This window comes from Hyalella azteca, unplaced genomic scaffold (assembly GCF_000764305.2).
Source record: "Hyalella azteca isolate HAZT.00-mixed unplaced genomic scaffold, Hazt_2.0.2 contig12579, whole genome shotgun sequence".
Taxonomy (NCBI): domain Eukaryota; kingdom Metazoa; phylum Arthropoda; class Malacostraca; order Amphipoda; family Hyalellidae; genus Hyalella; species Hyalella azteca.
In genome coordinates this window covers 295,233-313,575 of record NW_025942534.1, presented here as the reverse complement: position 1 = coordinate 313,575, position 18,343 = coordinate 295,233, and the positions used below count along the sequence as shown (strand labels likewise).

General features: G+C 37.9%; 1 protein-coding gene across 1 annotated transcript in view; it reads right to left on the bottom strand.

Moving 5' to 3' along the window:
* Positions 1 to 18,343, bottom strand: part of LOC108669904 — a 103,410-nt gene that overhangs the window by 76,966 nt on the left and 8,101 nt on the right. The window contains exons 4-7 of the mRNA XM_018157337.2: positions 15,213 to 15,361; positions 14,365 to 14,507; positions 12,723 to 12,792; positions 1,058 to 1,255 (exon numbers count right to left, since the gene is read on the bottom strand). Coding sequence (XP_018012826.1) covers positions 1,058 to 1,255; positions 12,723 to 12,792; positions 14,365 to 14,507; positions 15,213 to 15,361 — 560 coding nt within the window. The remainder of the gene's footprint in view (positions 1 to 1,057; positions 1,256 to 12,722; positions 12,793 to 14,364; positions 14,508 to 15,212; positions 15,362 to 18,343) is intronic.

The window sequence follows — 18,343 nt, the reverse complement described above, 5'->3', positions numbered from 1 at the left end:
GATTGGTGAATGAAAAGCCCCGACGAGTGCTGAGCAAACGAAGGCTCGTCCCTGTAAGCGCAAATCACCTGCAGGCGACATCATGTCGGTGACATGTGTCATACGAGGCTTGAAAGACACCGAAATGTAGACAGCGTGAGGCGGACACAATGCAAAAAATATCAATTGCAGAAACAGAGACAAAAAAGCCGCCTTCTCTGTATTATTCAAATTATAATAAATTAATAAAATAAGACAATAAAATAAAATGTGGCATAAGACATCATATTCTCACGACAAACGTACAACAATAATAACATAACTTATTTGAGGCTTATTTCCTTAATTGAGGCTACGCTGATGAGTGACAAGATGAAGAAACGTCTCCAGACAAGTATTTCTTTGCAAATTAGCGCAAGGTCACAGTCGGCGAGCGTGAGTGAGGCAGCATACAAACTTTCTGACGCAGCAATGCGCAATCTGATTTGAATCTGGCGCAAGAATTGAAAAAAAACAGACCCCAAAAATGAGACATTCAAATGAAAAATGACCGATATCTGTGGACATAAAATTTTGGAGATTGTATTAAGGTAGCCATATAAATCCCATGAAAAACATGACGTTCGCGGCTCGCATGCAGGAATAAGATATCAGCGGCGATGTAAGTCATAAACCTTCACAGAAAATGTCAGATCATTGCAATAAAGATCGTTCAGGCCTCAAGTTATCGCTAAAAGTCAGAACAGATCATCCGTTCATCACAGGATACACCGTGATTTAAAAAGCTTAAATACCGAACCCCCCGGCAGGGGATTTTAGTACCTGCCGTTGGTGGGACTAGAATACAAGTAAGAGTTTGAATTACACAAGCATTACTAGGATTCAACTCAGCGAATGTATTTAACAATTTCCTGCTGTTGAAGGCCTTGTTGAAGTTGTCGGGGAACTTCAAACGAGCCTATAGGCTCAATAAAACGGGCTCTGGTACTCGAGGTTCAATAAAACGGGCTCTGGTACTCGAGGTTCAATAGAGCGGGCTTGGTACTCGAGGTTCAATAGAGCGGGCTCTGGTACTCACTTTGCTGTGCAGGGAAAGTTTCTTGCGCTGATGTAGGTTCTCGTGAGGCACACCCAGCTGATGTTGACCGTCGCCCCCCGACCATGCGCTCTCCCCTGCATCCCCCCCACCGTCGTCTGAACCCCCCAACATGGCGGAGTTTGGCGACCCCCCCTCGCCCCCTAGAGTATCGATGTGCGTGAGGCTTTTACTGCGACCCTGAAAAACATAAAATTTATCCATTAGTCTCCAGTCAGAACTCATCTGCATTTCTTTCATGGCCTGTGAACGAATTTCAGTGAAAACATCGAATTTTACTCTTCACTGATAAGATAGAACCTTTTTCAAATATTAATTGGCGCTTAGGAATATATAAACAATAGAATTGAATCTAAAATACGAGTAATTAAGAGAATGAATCGTTAGCGAGGGGCTAAACATGAAACTAATTACGGTAAACAACAATTATTTTTTTTTCACATTGAATATCGAAGAGCGACGTCGGGCCACTAAATATTTCGCGTAGCTGGCGAAGGTCAGACGCGTGCGGCGGTATATAAAAACAGGAGACAAGAACACGCGACGTCTGCTCCTGGCAATTAGTGATCACACTAATGTTTCAGGTTCAATTGACGATAAAATTTATATCTTCAATTGGTTTTATCATGAATTATTAGTAAGTCTGCATACGTTTAATTAACAAACATGTGTGAGATCAATATGGATATCATTTTGAATTACTGTACAAGTGTCATTTTTAAAACAATCATAAATATTGCGATGACACTTTTTCAGATAAAAATGTCATAATGAGCTCAATAGATCTAAATTCTTAAATACATCAAATGAAAATGTTTGAAGTACGAGTACATGAAATTTGAAGCCTACGTATTGAAGTAAAAACTAATAATATTTTAAATCATTACAATTGATAAAAGTCATGAAAATTTCACATTTTCTCGTTCCTTGCTTCAAAATGAAGACTTGATTAGGTTATGGAATATGACACTGCAAAAAACCGACACAATTAAGTTTCTTTGAATCAACTAAGTAATCTAGCGGTGGCCAATATTCCCGGCAACTGATGATGAACTACCCAAGAATATTTCCGTCTTAATTAAATTCAAAATCTAGCTAACTTTAAAAAATTCTCTGGCTTCTTGGGACAATTTTAGCAAAAAAAAGATGATACCGAAAAATTTTTAGCTGCGACGGAAATTAAATTACAAGAAAATAAATTCACGCAACAATGACATCACATTAACGCAAAACTTAAAAAGAAAATAAGTTTTAAAGAAAATATTCTCTAAAATTTAGATTATAGAAATAAAGCTGACAATTTCTAAAAATTGTATATTTTTATATAAACATTGGCAATAAATTTATATATTCAATAGGATTGATCACGTATTATTAGTCAATATTGTTACACAAAACTTGTAGTACAACAGAAAATCGCCTATAACTATCATCACCGATACAAACTCGATCTTTATACTAGTATTATTTTTTTTACGATCGGTTAGGTGGCATTCATCTAGAATAGGAAGCATTTCCTCGCTGGCAATAACGAAAACCTGACGAGCCTCGGGCGGCCGCAAGTGACGCGGACTCTTAAGATTATCGAGAACAGCTCCTCGAACACCGGCGCGCATTTTGCGAGATTCGCGCGTGATCGATACGTCGGCCGTATGCTCGACACAATGATGCATGGGCGACAGCCGAGCCGTTGCAGACGCGGCCCAACGCGATCTTTTTTCCCTCATATGAGGGAATAATTATTGAAACAAAATTAATTGAAATACCCTTATAAAAAGGCTAAAAACGTACAAGCCTGGCAAGAAAGTTTCGGTGAATTGTAGGTAGGTGGTAAAAACATTTACGGCACCAGAATAAGGTCTAAAACTGAAAGAAAAATGAGGTCTTAGCATGAATGCATGTCGAGATCTTAGGAAGTATTCAGAATATAATGTATTAAAAAGAGTTCCTCCTGGCACATTAACCATAACCTTAGAGACGGATCCTCAAATTGGAATTTAATCAGAATTGAGAGCAAGATCTTCGGCAGAATATAAAATGAGGTCCAGCCCTAAAAAAACAGAGTGCGCGTGAACAACAAGAAAACAAGACCGTCCAGCGCAGACGGAAGAGAGCTCAGCCAGAGATCAGTAATGGGGCCAGAGAAGAGGCGTCCGATGAAAAACAAAACCACTCTCGGGGCGCGAAAGAATTTTGACAAAAAAAAACAGATTTTTTTCTATGAGTGAAGACGATTACGACGAATAAAAAAAATATTTAACTTAACAGAATTAGTACGTTAACTACGACGTGAAAACTCCATAAAACTACTAGACAATTTCAAAAACTTGGCAACGAACGCAACAAGTAACACATCATTCAACTACCAGAGATTCAATTTATTCTAAAAGCCCGAATGGAATTAGTTCATTCCATATGCGACAGAATTTTGGCAGAGCAAATTGCAAATATCGTTTGGCGAAAAAATTAACAGATGCAACTATTGCCGAAAATAATAAATTCAGTAAATTGAGAACTGCCAGACATTTTTAGAACAGAAAACTCACGCTTGCAATCAGAAGGCAAACATATCTGTATTGTACGTATTTGAACTGAGTTTTTTATTTAACGCTTTGCAAAAAATCATGTGCTTAAAATGAGACTTGAAAAATCTGAACTATGAATCTGAAGACAATTTTCCGATGAGAAATTTCATCAAGTCCATCAAACGTGAGTTATATAAAAAGCATTGCCGATGGAGTAACTTTCGTTTGATGAATAGTTCCGCTCTGGATACCTCGAATTCACGTGATAGTATTTCAACTCCTTGGACTGATAGCTTCACGACTGACAGCCATCTTGACTATTCTGAACATGAAGCTTTTCTTCGACCACTCGACGGAGCTTAAGCTAGCCTCTTTGCGTGTGATGGAATTCCAGAGCTGCGGAAAACTAAAAATGAGAAACGACGAAGAGCAAATACACAATGGATACATGACTACAAGGTATATCATTTTTTATTAATATTCCCTGATGCAAAATATTGTAAACAGGTAAAGGAAATAATTATATGATGTATGCACTATGCATACAACATGATAGGACGTCATTTTGTCTGTATACATGAAGCATAATATAGGAAAAAATGCAAAGGGAATACTCGTGCGTGCATTCACACAAAATCTATCGTATGGAATATGAAAAAAGCGATAGCACTAAAACTGAAATGTAAAATTCAGCTGCCAAATAGGGAGGGGTTACAAATGGGGTTAAAGCTACTACTTTTAATAAATTGTTGTGATATTTTCTTCTTTTTTTTAACGTAAATTAACGTGAACAATTAAAAAAGCAGATAAATATCAATAACAGGTTAAATTTTTATCCATTAGAGCAGACCACCAAGTTATATGGGCCTCACGGCTGCTCTCAGTTAGCTTACAGCAACGCCTAATTCTCCTCGTAACGGCTTCTCTCTTTCATGAACGTAAATAATATTTTGAGACAGCTTAGGGATTGTCGAGACCGAGCCCAAGTTTTAGACTATACCGACATCTTTTACTGAAAACATCTATCGCTGGGATCAATTCCAAGTCTGTTTTCAACATTGCAGTGCAACCACGAATATAATTTCAAGTAAAAAGTAATCTGATCTATTGAAACGATTTTTGTTCGAAACATATATTTAAAATTATATCTATGGTATCAATCAGGAATAATTATATCCCTTGCAACGAATGTTTCGAGGAATGTTCGTGCTAGAGATTGATTATTGGTCTAATTTGCCAGCAATTTCATCTTGATTCGACGCTTAGTAACAAAAGCATTAGGTCGTGGCAATCGGGTGGCCCTAATGAAAAAATGTTCGTAAAAAATTGTTCAAGATTATTACCCACAGAACATCATAAAGAGGTCTATATTATAAATGGTACGTGATGCACTCGCAAGATCAATTAAATTAAAAAAACGGAATCAATCTAGACTTAGATTAGGCACCACATTTCTTGATGCGCAATATCACACTCACTCCTGTTCCTAATAGGCATCCATATAATTGCTGAAGCTTCATCATTTGAATTCTACGCTCACCCGATATGTACAGAAATATTCTAAATCTAATACAATGCGTAGCTAGTCGTATCACTTCGGCAAGGGATCCTCGAAGTTCCTGTCCAAACTAAGCTAAATATTAGTTTGGTTAAACACAGTAACGATTGTGCAAATCCTCTCTGTTGGCGCACGACCACGCTACGAATTTATTTCACCTCACAGAACATGAGCAGAAGCGCAGTTAATGAACAGAAAGCCCAGTCAAGTAATAGCAAACATGCCAGGCTAGAAATTCTCTAATTAAAGTTTCGGAATTCCCGAAAATCCTTTCAAAATACAGAAAAAAATATTAATTCTAATTTTTCTACATTCCACTCTGTATACTCTGAAAATTGTCCAGGAAAATCCCAAAGTTATGAAATGAAGTCTGATGTTGCTAGCAGATATTCAGCATAATAAAAATGAGCGGAAACGACGTTGAGCAACAACACACAATAAAACGTCAGGAGTTGCAAGCAACATCAAACGAGTGCAGCTCACTCGACGCCCATGACGAGTTGGAGTATCAATAAAGGTATACGCTTGGAGCCGAGCCAATAAAATTCTAATGAAATCTTCCACTTCAGTCCTGAAGTCCATTAGGCCTCACGAAATTCAACATGGGAATTGAGAAATCTTGGCTATTTTTTATGAACGTTTTAGAATTTGAGACGAAAATGAAACTGAACATGAAGAAATGCATCCAAATTTTTGCTAAAACACATTTTGTTGCAAATGGATTCCAAATTAGATCCTAGAAATTATACACAAAACATAAAACTTTATGGGGATGAAACTCATACCGATATAGAACTTCAACATTTATTTAGCTTGTTCCGAGAGTCACAAGATTTTTTCCAAGACATTGAGGATCAATCGCGCATCTAATTCAGGAAGATGGGATTTTGGATGGAAGTTACTTTGGACGATGAGTGGGACGTGGGACTGGAAGCATTTTTTCCAGTCGGTACAGCGGCCCAAGTATGCGCGCAAATTTCTTTCACTTGGTACAATGAGACGAAATATCTTGGTACAATATAAATTACAAAAACATTTCGCATTTCCATAACAATTGAAAAAAGAAGCACTGAGTTATTGCGTTTAACTTCAAACGGGTTCTTGGAAATTTTTAAAATTGAAATAAATCTCTTAAATGATACCTACAGCAAATGAACGTGACTCAAAATAAAAATAGAATGAAAGGTAATACACGTTAACTGAAAATAGGCTTTTCCTAATAATTTAATACGAAACTCTGTTTCGAAGTAGGACTTGAAAAATATTTCGTTCATGCCATCGTCTAAGTCTACGTTGTTTGCTCCCAGTATTTCACTTACTTTCCTCACTTTGTCCGCTGGACTCTTGCATACTTCCAAAATTTTCATCAAATGAATGCATACTGCAGATTCCTACTTCAGATTGGATTTGAAACTATGAATAATTTTTAGCTTCCCAAACTCGCCATCTACGTGACTTTTGATAACAATTACAAAGGATCGGCTTATTTGCAAAAACATTCCCGAATGAAAGTATTAATGAACGGTTATTCTCGGACAAAATTCGTAATTATAAAGCAGCTACATCAAGAAACAGTTTTTTTTGCGATGGAAAGGAATAAATTTTACTTGTATTTAGTGCACTGTTGGAACATAATAATCAGAGGTTATTCATCGAAAATAACAAACAACAAGAAGAGTAAAATGGAAGAGCTTATACGGAAATCACAAATGACAAAGGTTTAAATATTGCGGCTTGATAGGTGGTAAAATTCCCCAGCAAGCTGTTAAAATGAATAGGAACTTGTAATAATGAGGAACGGAACTTGTAAAATTATGATAAATTGATAATATAATTACTTTTAGAACAACATTGCTGATAGTCAATAATACGAATGGAATACGACGATATTGCGATAAACATCATCATCATCATCATATTTGCTGTGAGAAAGACATTCATTTTGGACGATATTAATTGCCAACCACGACATCCTGAAGGAATCGACCTTGGATATAAATTAATGAGTAAAAACAATTTTAAAGTAAAATGTAAACACATCGATCTTCCACTCTTTGTAATTAAAATTAAAATTTTAAAATCAATACCTAACCTCTAATCATTTCGCACAGCATCGAGATTCCACAACCGCTCACCAAATTCCATATAACGTTTATAAACTGATAATATATGTATTGTGGATGCGCTGTTGATGGGTGTCAAGATTGAAACATAGCAAACGCATCCATACATTATTAAATAAATCGTTGTTTGACCGAAATATAAGATATTTATTAAGTAAAAATTTTTCGAAACCCATAAATTCAACTACTCAGCCGAAATTCTCATTAAAGTACAGAAAGCTTACGACAAAATGAAAAGAAAAAAAATTGAACATGAAATTTAAGAGCAACATAGGTAAATCTATTGAAATCAAGCTATTGCTAGTGCAGCTGAACAAATTTAATAATTCAGCATAAGATTTTCAAGCCGCGTAACACAAGGCTCAGTGAAAAGTTTCATGGAAAAAACTACGAGTACATTGATTCACGAATAGGGTCTGGCCTCAAGACGAATCAATAGGTTTCCGGTAAAAATATAAATTATACCTTCATTATAAGTAGTACCTACTAAACAGCATAATGATGAACTCGACAAAGGGAATAACAGCACTAAATTTTTATGAACAGCGAGGAATGAGAAGTGTAGATCAGTTCTAAGTGAATCACTAAACACCTGTTTAATTACACCAGGTAAAGAGAAGTTCATGACAACCGAATATCAACGTCACCGACGTAATATTCTTCAGTAGAAAGATCAAACTATTAACATTAAAATATAAATGCAACATTAAATTAGATATTTTATATTGAAATATGAACTTAAAAATGTTACTACGCACATCAAGATCGATGACAAGTGAGGGAGGAGAAAACATCTGTGCCGAAGACCACAAGATAGCCGAGTCCACTCTGAAGCAGGAAGACACAGGGGACGTGACGAGAGATGTGCTGGTGGACGAAGGGGATTTCTTATACGAGCGAAGCGAAGAACTCAAAGTCGACAGCAAGAAACACGGCGAAGCTGGACGCACGAAATTGAGGGAAGGAGAACATGGTCTTTCTTTGGGATGTGACCGCAGCGAGCAAGACTTGGTCAAGTGCGACGTCGAGAGATGATTTGAGTCGAACGTCGGTGTAAGCGAACGTCGAGCTTCCATCGTATGCGAGGAGGGCTCTTCTTTTGACACTGAGCGATACTCTCTGAAGAAGTTCCGAAGTTCTTTTGATCTGGACTGGTATTTCTTATAATTATACCTTTTCTCTTTGGTAGGAGTCTTATTTTCCCTTGAATGTGATTTAAATTCCTTGAAGAACGATCTCTTCTCTGTGCTGGGCAGAGTGCTGGTGCTGAGGAAACACGTACTGGAGTCCTGGGCACCCAAGCACCGCTGAACGTCCAGCGTGAGGCAAGGTGTGCCAGCAGCGGAAGCAGGAGAGCAGGACACGGCAATAGGGATCTCAAAGCTTGGACCATCACCAGTCGGCGAGCTTTCACGGGACTTGGATGCTTTCATTTTGCGGTTCCACCAGCTGCCTCCAGGTTTACCAAGTGTCCTGCCCTCGACTCTGACCTCGGCCTTTCTCCCACACTTGCCCTCGCGCTTGCTTGACGCTCGACGCGCTGGCACGCGATGGTGGACCTCATTATCCTGCTCGTGTCGGCTTGAGTCCTGATCCAAAAGCTCAATACTTGAGCCATCCCGACCTCCTCCTTTGCGGGAGGTCGGGGAAATTTTTCCGGACCTCCTGCAGCTCCAGGATAAAGCTCGACGATGGTGTCCGTCGGTGGACCGACCTTGGTCGTCCTCCCTCTTAGGAGGGTCCATCAGAGCGGTCCTCAGCCAGCCCTGCTGCCAACATCGCACGCCTTGGCCCTTGAAGCCTTCTTACGAGCCGTCGATTTCTACTTCCTTGGATTTCGGCTGCTTCCTCGCATCGTTTTTCTCTTCATCTTCCACTGACCTGGGCGTGACCTCATGAACGACACACTGAATTTCTGCGACTTGATACCCTTTGTAAAAAGTCACCTTCACTTTGAAAATCACTCCAAGGTAACGAGCAAAAATTCCTCCTCGAACTTCTCTAGGACCAGCAATAAAATAGTTTGGCAGTTCTTTAAGATGGGATTATTTTTAAATTGCTGCCACCAATACGATTCTAACTACGTGTAATTTGAACAAAAAATGATGTAGTCAGTAACGATTGATTATATACTGAACTTATTTATTCAAATTCAAAATATATTGCACGGTCTTCACTGAAGTTCCGGCTGCGCAGATTTAGAACTCATCCTCACAAAGCTCGGGCCGCGCTATTCCAGCAACACGTTGACTCGGCGGCAGCTGCAACGATACTGGAGGCGCTGTCCAGTTTCGAAGCGCTCGCGGAGATGCGAGCGTCACGCAAGAGGTGACGAAATTTAGCCATCTTTATTGATAGTTCATGATATTGCTGATATGTTGATAATCCACGTTATAAGAATACGGAAGATAGTCACTTCTAGTGCCTTGAAATCATAGAATCTAAACAACAAACATGCTCCATTAACCTCAACCAAACATCGAGCGTAGCAAAAAAGAACGTGTCCCGATTATGCAGGGGCTGGACAAAATCAGGGAAACAGATGAGAAATCCACAAAATATATTTTATTATGGTATAGGTCCAAATTTAATAAAATTTCAGCCTCAATTCTCCAAAGTTTTGATTCATACAAATTATGAATTGTTTCTATAAGTATTTTGACCCATTGTTCAATTAAAACTCCCTCCAGCTCTTTTAAAGATGATGGCGACGGGAATCGACTTCTGACTTGCATCTCTAAAATCGACCGTAAATGCTCGATGATATTCAGGTCTGGTGATTGTTGAAGTCAAATAAGATGCCCAACTTCATTAAAATGTTCCTCGTGCCATATTTTAACAATTCCAACTGTATGGATTGAGTCATTTTCATCTTGAAACGTAAAACGTAACCTCATATCCAAACGTAAACTCGGCCAGAGGTTGGAAATAAGGTAAACTATGATTCGTCAGAGAAAATAACATTTTTTCACTGCTCAAGGGACAAATTTTGCAGATTTTTACTTCACTCTAAACGCTTTGAATCATTTGTATCTGAAACCAGAGGTTTTCTAACAGCAGCTCTTCCATAGAATCCAGATCTGTGCAGCCTCGGCTGAGTCTTCATGGAAACTGGTTTCTGTAGGTGTCCATTGAGGTCTGCAGGAATTTTAACACCTATGGTCCTTCGATTGTCCCTCACAATTCGATTTAGGTACCAATGGTCTCTCGAAGACAACATCGACTTTCGGCCAGACCTGTGCTTTGATGAGGGCGGTTTTTTTCTATCAAAAGCAGTCATTACTTTTGAGACAGTTCCTTCAGTAACGTCAAGCATTCGGGCAGTTTCTGTCACACTAGCACCGGCCACACGGGCACCGACAATTTGGCCTCATTGAATATCAGAAAGGTTCGCCAATTATAGGTTATAGGTTAGGTTATAGACACACAAAATTTACTAAAAATATCTGAGCAAGGATAAAATATCAATAAGCTGCAACAATAAAAAATAAAGCAAAAAATGCGTCACGTTTTCGTTGATTATAACATGTTCAAAATTGCGATATCAAGATGTCATGGTGTTTCCCTTATTTTGTACAGCCTCTGCATAATATATAAATTAGGTCAAAACCACCTGAAAGTACTAGAATGGGGTTTCCAGGCATAATTTAGATCAGTTGAGTAATATTAATAAATAACGTGTACACTAATGCAGTCCTGCAAACATCGGGGTCATATTGAGTCATCAGTCCAATTAATGTTGTTCAACAAGCAATTATCGCAGGTAGACTTCGGAACAGAAGAAAATATAGCATAAATAAGAGATCATCTGACTGATCAAACTGATCATCTGACAGTGAACTGACAGGCGCAACAAGGGTTCGCACGAGACGTCAGCGGTTGACGAGTTAAGACTTTTAAATCGAATGCGAAATAATGATCTTCTTTCCAGGCAGACTTGAGGTTGTATGTATAACGTGTTCGAAGGAGTTAAAGTTAAGTGTTAAGTGGTTATATTAATAAAGACGAGATACTTAACATTGGATGTGAATTTACTCAACAATTTCATGAAAATATGTTGAAATTAGGTTTGAATATAATGATGAGATGAAATGAAAACCGAAATAAATGAAAACTGTCGTTTACAGAATTTTAAAAACGAATGACTCTAATTAACTGTCAATTAAATAAAAGGGGAAATGTAGTTCAATGAAAACAGATTTAAATTCTTAAATCCGTAAATCTGTCATTAATCTGTCGTGCACTCATATCAGAGCCTAAATGTAATGAATATACATGAATTATTGTTCATAATTTCTCATTAGAACATAATGAGTTAACATGGGCTTATTAAAAAATTGGGCCATTTTAACTTTATTTGTACAATGAGATTTTCGAAAATTATTAATTGACAAGAAATTTTAAAGTGTTTAGTGACACATTGATTCACTAACACCTGTAATAAAGTTTTACATTAAGTAACACTGCATGATTCAAACTTTTCTGTCTAATTTGACATTGTTTACGTCATCATAAATACTAGCCCATTATTTGAGTGGTAAGCAACAGTCTAGATTAATTGGGCTATTCAAACAATATTAAGCTAAATCAGTTGAAACAGATCACTGTAATTACGATGAACTAATATAAGATGAACCGTGTATCATAACTATTTGTATGATACTTGTTTCAAAATTAGGAGATTAATCAAATCTGTCAAGATCTCATTTGTTGGAGCGTTTCCAACTAAAAATTGCCTATCATTAATTATAGACAGAATCTATGACTAGAAATTTCTTATAAAAAACGAGGCTAAGCCGACCTTGCAGCAACCGATTCATAGTTTAGGACATCATAGATATAACTTATTTTTCTTAGAATAATATTACTAATGCGATCTGTAGATTACGCTACAGCCTGAACATTAACGTTATTTGCACTAGAAGTTACAAATGACTTCAGAACGTTTTCACATCTAATTTTTATTTAATGTTTAATAATCGAATGGGCAATGTTCGTTTGATATGGTGGACGCTAAGAGACGGTACGGGCACATATAAACATAGTCAAATTAGGAACAAGTCATACAAATAACATTTGGTTAAGTTTAGTTTTGGATGGCAGTTCACACATATTTTAATAGCTAACAACAATCATTCAATTTGCAAGTATTACCCAGGCTTCTTATCACAGTAATGTTTGATCATAGGCATAGCAATAGCAAACCATGACTTTCGCAGTAAGAGTGCACATGAACAACCGAAATAGATATTTCGCACATTACCGGACAAAGATTGTGTTGTAAAAAAAAATAATGTTTTCATCAAAGCGATAGCAAACATGTGATAAAATAGTTCATCCATGCAAGTGAATAAAAGTGTTTATCTATTGATATTTTGGAAAAATAAACTATTCAGAGTTGGGTTCTCCGGATGTAAAAACACGACGCGTGCAATACTCACTGAGCTGGGAGCATCTTTGTTATGCTTGTGGTACGGGGGTCGACGCTTCAGTTTGCTTCTGTTGGATTTCCTGTAACCGAGAAATTAGGAAATTATTAAAGGAAAATTTTTAGAGATTGTCTTACTAGTGATTCTTTTCTGGTAGGCATTTCCACAGAAGCGAAACGCTTCTGTGGAATGAAGAATGAAATTTCAAACAATCTGATACAATATTCATCGAAGAAACTAGATCGAACTTTCACCAGTCTCGACGCCGAATTGTCAATGAACAATATCAACTTACTAAAGTTCGCCACTCTGAGCGTTTTGTTCAATGTTAAAACAGGATGTAAGGTCGAAAGAAAAAAAAATAATTCAGTAGCCCTAGCGACAAACAGCTCATTAGCAGTGCAACAAGCAACACAGTAGCTTATCAGTCTTTATATCTACAGTTGATAGACAAGTATTCAAGGAAGCTGTCCTATTTATCGCGGCTCGCTTTTTAACGGACGTTTCAGGAAGCATTTACACGGAATTGGTTCTTGGAAAAGAATCTGCGGCTCCACGAGCAGTTCGATTTTACGTTATGTTGAGTTCCCTGACATTAGAATCTTACAAACTCGCCGTGGCTGTCGATACCGAATAGTGGTTCTGAGCTTCATTTTCGAGTTGGCAAATAAAAAAAAAATCTCTCGAAGAAATAAAGATTCGTCTTCGGGGACATCCACAGCTCTCGAAACACATAGTACCTCCTCGGTGCATTGCAAAAATAGCAGTCTTAACCAAAGAATCAACAACTGCTAGGACAAACTCACGGAACATCTTTTGTAATTAGATTAGATGATAAATAAAAAATGCCCTCAAGAAAGAAGGAAGTACACTTTCGAAACTTTGTCACTTAATGGAATTCTGAAATCAAAATATTGGTAAGATTTTACATTTCCTCATCAGCAAATTAGAAGTTGTGTCCCCAATGAAGTTTCCGGAAGAAATTGGTGCAGCGCGAGCAACTCCACCTAATTGAAGTTAAATTGCCGGGATCGTTCACAGGCAAACTGGTCTCGGAACACAAAATTCAAACAGCAAAGTTTTCTCGAGGCATGATGGCCACGATACTTGCACTTGAGAATCCAGGTTAGAATTCTAGCCTAATATTTTCTGTGAAAGTTTACCAATAACATGAGGATAAGTTCCCCTCATTACTGTTATCGCTGTTTGGGTCACATAATGAAACATCAAACTGTGAATTCGAGAGTGCATGTTGATGTATTATTTAGTGTAATCGAGTTTCGAACGCATCTGAATGGCTATTATTGGATGACATTATTTTAAACTACGTTATCAATCTCTTCTGGGCGAAAAACGAGTAGCATGAACAAGCTAACAACTATGCATTCATGAATTTCGAATTTAGTCTATAAAGCAAGATAGATATAGCAAAATTATTATTCATCAACAATACAGGAGCAAAAGATCCCCAATGGGAAACCACACCTACAAACAAAGACAGAACCTAATGCACGCATGGATAAAATGGAACACGAATCCAAACGCTCCCTGGAACTCATAATAACACAAGGAGATACAATGAATTATTCTATGGTAAACTCATTTATATCTCATTCAAGCAGCGCATTGAGGCGCCTAAGAGCCTGGGACGTACCCGAATTTAGCAGGCGTGTCGTCGGTCGGCGCGTCATCTCCGGCAGGCGTAGCGACATCGCTGCTGTGGTCGCGCCGTGCGCCGGCGTCGGCGGTGGCGCTGCGGTGACAGGGGCTCGGCGTAGGCTGCGCGTCGGCGCCACTCTGGTCACAACACAACAGAAACATCTATATAGATTACAAGCATCAGATACTTTGACTATAGAGTTAATGGCTATAAAGTTAATGGATTATTGGATGTCGCAAGAATTTTTTACCAGACGCTATTACTAGTTGCTGACGATCGCAGTTCAAGGATATTTGAGAGAAAAACAATTGTTCGAGTTAAAAAAAATGAAAGAAATTGTTGATTAGAACATAAAAAAAATTTCATGTCGTCGCAGATTTAATTAAAGAATCACTGCATTATACGACATTACAGAAAATAAGCATAAACAATAAACACTACATTAAGTTTCGGTGATGATCCCACCAAGACGTGGTATCATTGAAGGCGAGAAATATGATTCTTATTGACTAATAGTGTAAGCAACACTGAAGACAATTCGGACGAGCTTCTAAAATCTAAACCAAATGAACTTAATTAGTGCAGTGAATAAATGAAGTATAACATTTAAATAATAGAATTCATTGTGAGAATTTTTTCTTAGGTTGAAAATATGGAATTATAGAAAATATTGATGAAGGAAAGAAATGAATAAGTAATGCAATGGATTCTCGTACATAAATTTACCTAATTCTGGTAACAGCAGCCATGTTGATCAAGGATCTGAATTCATGCTATAATCTATTCTCATGCGTGGATTCAAGTGATGATGAATGTATGGACAGAATATCTAGTGAAGGTACCGCATGGCAGGACGCCGTAAGGCCGGGGTTGACGTAGAGAGGTTGTCTGGGGAGGTTCTGAGGGAAGTGGGTCGCGTCAGGAGGGTCGGTGAGCTGGTTGAGGTGCGGCAGCGACGTAGCGTTCACGGCGGCTGGTTGGCTCGCCAGGCCTGCACGTTGCGTTTGACTATTATTAGCAAACTTACAAATACAAGTTTTGTATATATATTATATATATATACATATTATATATATAAGTTTTGTATCTTTAACGCAAGTATATTGTACGTAGATAAACATGATATTGTGATAGTATCCGAGATATCTGGATGGTTTAATAATTGCAACTCGAGTCCCGTAAATTGTACAACTGCATAACACGATATATATATAAAAATAGGCGAACAGAAAAAAAAACAAAAAAGTCGGTCGAACGAAGAAGTTATTTCGGCTCTAATTTTGTAATATGTTCATGCTGTTGACTGAAAATGATTAATAACTTACAAAGGAAAGCATTTCAATGTAAAATGTAGGAATTAGATAAAAAAAAATTAAAATAGCTACACTTCCCAACGAGTTGAAAATTTTGCCAAAGATTATTGAGGCTGAACTAAAATAAAGTAATTGTACGAAAGCTTAATTCTGTATTTTATGTTTCAGAATGCGTGTAACTGTGAAGTTTGTACGTGTGTTTGAAGCCTGGCAATGTTTACTACACAGGAATTATTCATGCTTGTATCCACGACACCTACAGTGACGGAACTTTTACCATATTTTCAATAGGTTAAATTGAAATTTATTTCAATTCTCGGTTCAGTACATGAAAATTTAATTAAAAGATCTTTATATAATTTTTAATATATTCTTTGAACTTGAGAACTTGAACGATGCAATAAATAAATCGTACCTGAACGTTAAAATAAGTTAGTTACGAAATATACAGGTTATTTCTCGATAAAAAGATTCCGATTTGCATCAGGCACTCCGTGCTCAGCAAAATTTTTCTCTAGCAGGCAAAATCTAGCCAAATAAGTTAATCGTATAGAATCGTTGAAGCCCTGCCAGTTCAAAATTCTAACGTGAGCAAGATAAAAATTAATTTATTGTCAATTATTTCATTTTCGAATTACAGCTTTTAGAGACATTAGAAATCTTTTATCGAAATGAATATCCTCTCATAGAACCAGAAATAAACGCAATTCCTGTAGGATATATGGGCAATCTTACAGGCAAAACAAACCGCGTACAAACTCCTGTACATTAGTAGCGTTACGGTCGTCCAATTGTACTGCCATCAAACGCTGACCTCTGCAATGCAACGCAGGTAAGCAAAATAAGAAACAAGGCCCGGGAATACCCAGAGGGCGTGGGGCCGCGGCCTCTGAGCTATAGGGTTGCGAGGTAATTCGGTCAAGGCACGGGGCCCTTGTGACCCTGTAGAGGCTTAGCAATATGCCAGCGCACGAGGCCATGCTGCTACCAAGCCTAGCGACTATATTACAAAGTAGATTATTATATGTATGGCCGTATTATCTAGGGCCATTCTTAAACAGACGATGGGGTATCTACTCTTCCCAGGTCGGATGAGCCCTGCACTCAAGAAGGATTATTTGTCTCGCTTTAAAAGCTCTAGGCCGGCTTTACCCTCACGCGACCTATACGTGTCTTTTGATGGCCTACTACAAGGCATCGTGCGCGGATAATCAGAATATGCGTTGCTCAGTACCTCGATCTCGATGAATAAAACAACTAACAGTGGAGGACTTCCACCAATAAAACAATCACATTCATAATGAACGGAAGCTCAGCGTTGTAAAATTTTAAACATCAACAGTATGCGTAAGTAATATGGTCGCAAGAATTCAGAGAAATGAAACAGTGAAAATACAGCGAAATAATGTAACATAAGAGCAGCAGAAAAATAGATCGCCACGACAAACCTAACAAGAGAGGCCGCAATGTGCAATTGGAAATACAATGAAAAAAAAACATTCATTGCACATTTTTGTATTCTTTCGAAGAGCAGTTACGCATTTAGTCGTTAAAAGCAGTTACCAAAAGACTTCCTATATATTTACATGCAAAGAACCAAACTGAAAGCTACACCCGCTGCGCTTCGAGGCAGGCCATTGAAGCGAGCGACACATGCACACGCGCGCGACATCACGCAGATGGAGTGCAAGATAAGACGCGACTGCGGAAAAACCTCTGACATATCAATGCATCGCGGTCTACCTGGAAGATCACAGTTTTCTCATCTTCATTATGAAGGTAACGTCAAGAAGCAAAGCACGGGATCTCGTCAGCTATAATATTTGAAATTACTGGATTAATCCAGCCTTAGAAAACCTCCATGCAATAAAGGGTTTTTGGTGCTGGCTTTTATTTTGAAGCTGTGCAGAATCATAGAGTGATACAATGCGTTAAGGAAGACAATACTTCAGAGAATGACACCAGATTATAAATGTGTAAACCGTGTTTGGAGAAGGCTCAAGTTTAATTAAATAAATCAAGAGCCCCATTAATCCACTTCAGCGCACAATGTGAACTCAAAAAACAGTCGCGTCTGTTGTGTATTTTCACTATTTCAACACATTGAACATTAATTTGATGTGAACAGTAAAACTAACATGAATTAGATTACAATTTATATGTTTAGTCTGTGAACAAGAGAGTTACCAAACAATTTAGGTATTTAAAACAAATTCGCGACAGATCCTTCTTAGAGAACAGCACAACAATTAATCTTAGTCCAAACTCGATTTTATTTCTATCGATAGGCATGAATATTGTGTGATAATGTGGATTTTTTGTTTTATAATCAGTGATCACGAAATCTCTTCCTAGTATAATGATAACAATAAGATGATCACTAGCTCGAGAAATAAGCCTTCGGAAACGACTGACAACGCATGGAAACAAAGTTCTAGAGCAGTCAGGAATAATGTACTAGCTTATTTATTGATACCTTCTGGATAGAAAGTCATTCTCTTTAGAGAACAGTTCGCATCGTCCAAATGATCAGCTGACTCAAAGGTGACTTTCTTGCGCGGCAAGGAGCCGGTTTGGGACAGGGACTGGTATGAGCTCATCCCCAAGCCCGGACTGCGATGAGACAGCAACAACTCCGCGGAGCGAGTCACTTCTCGACA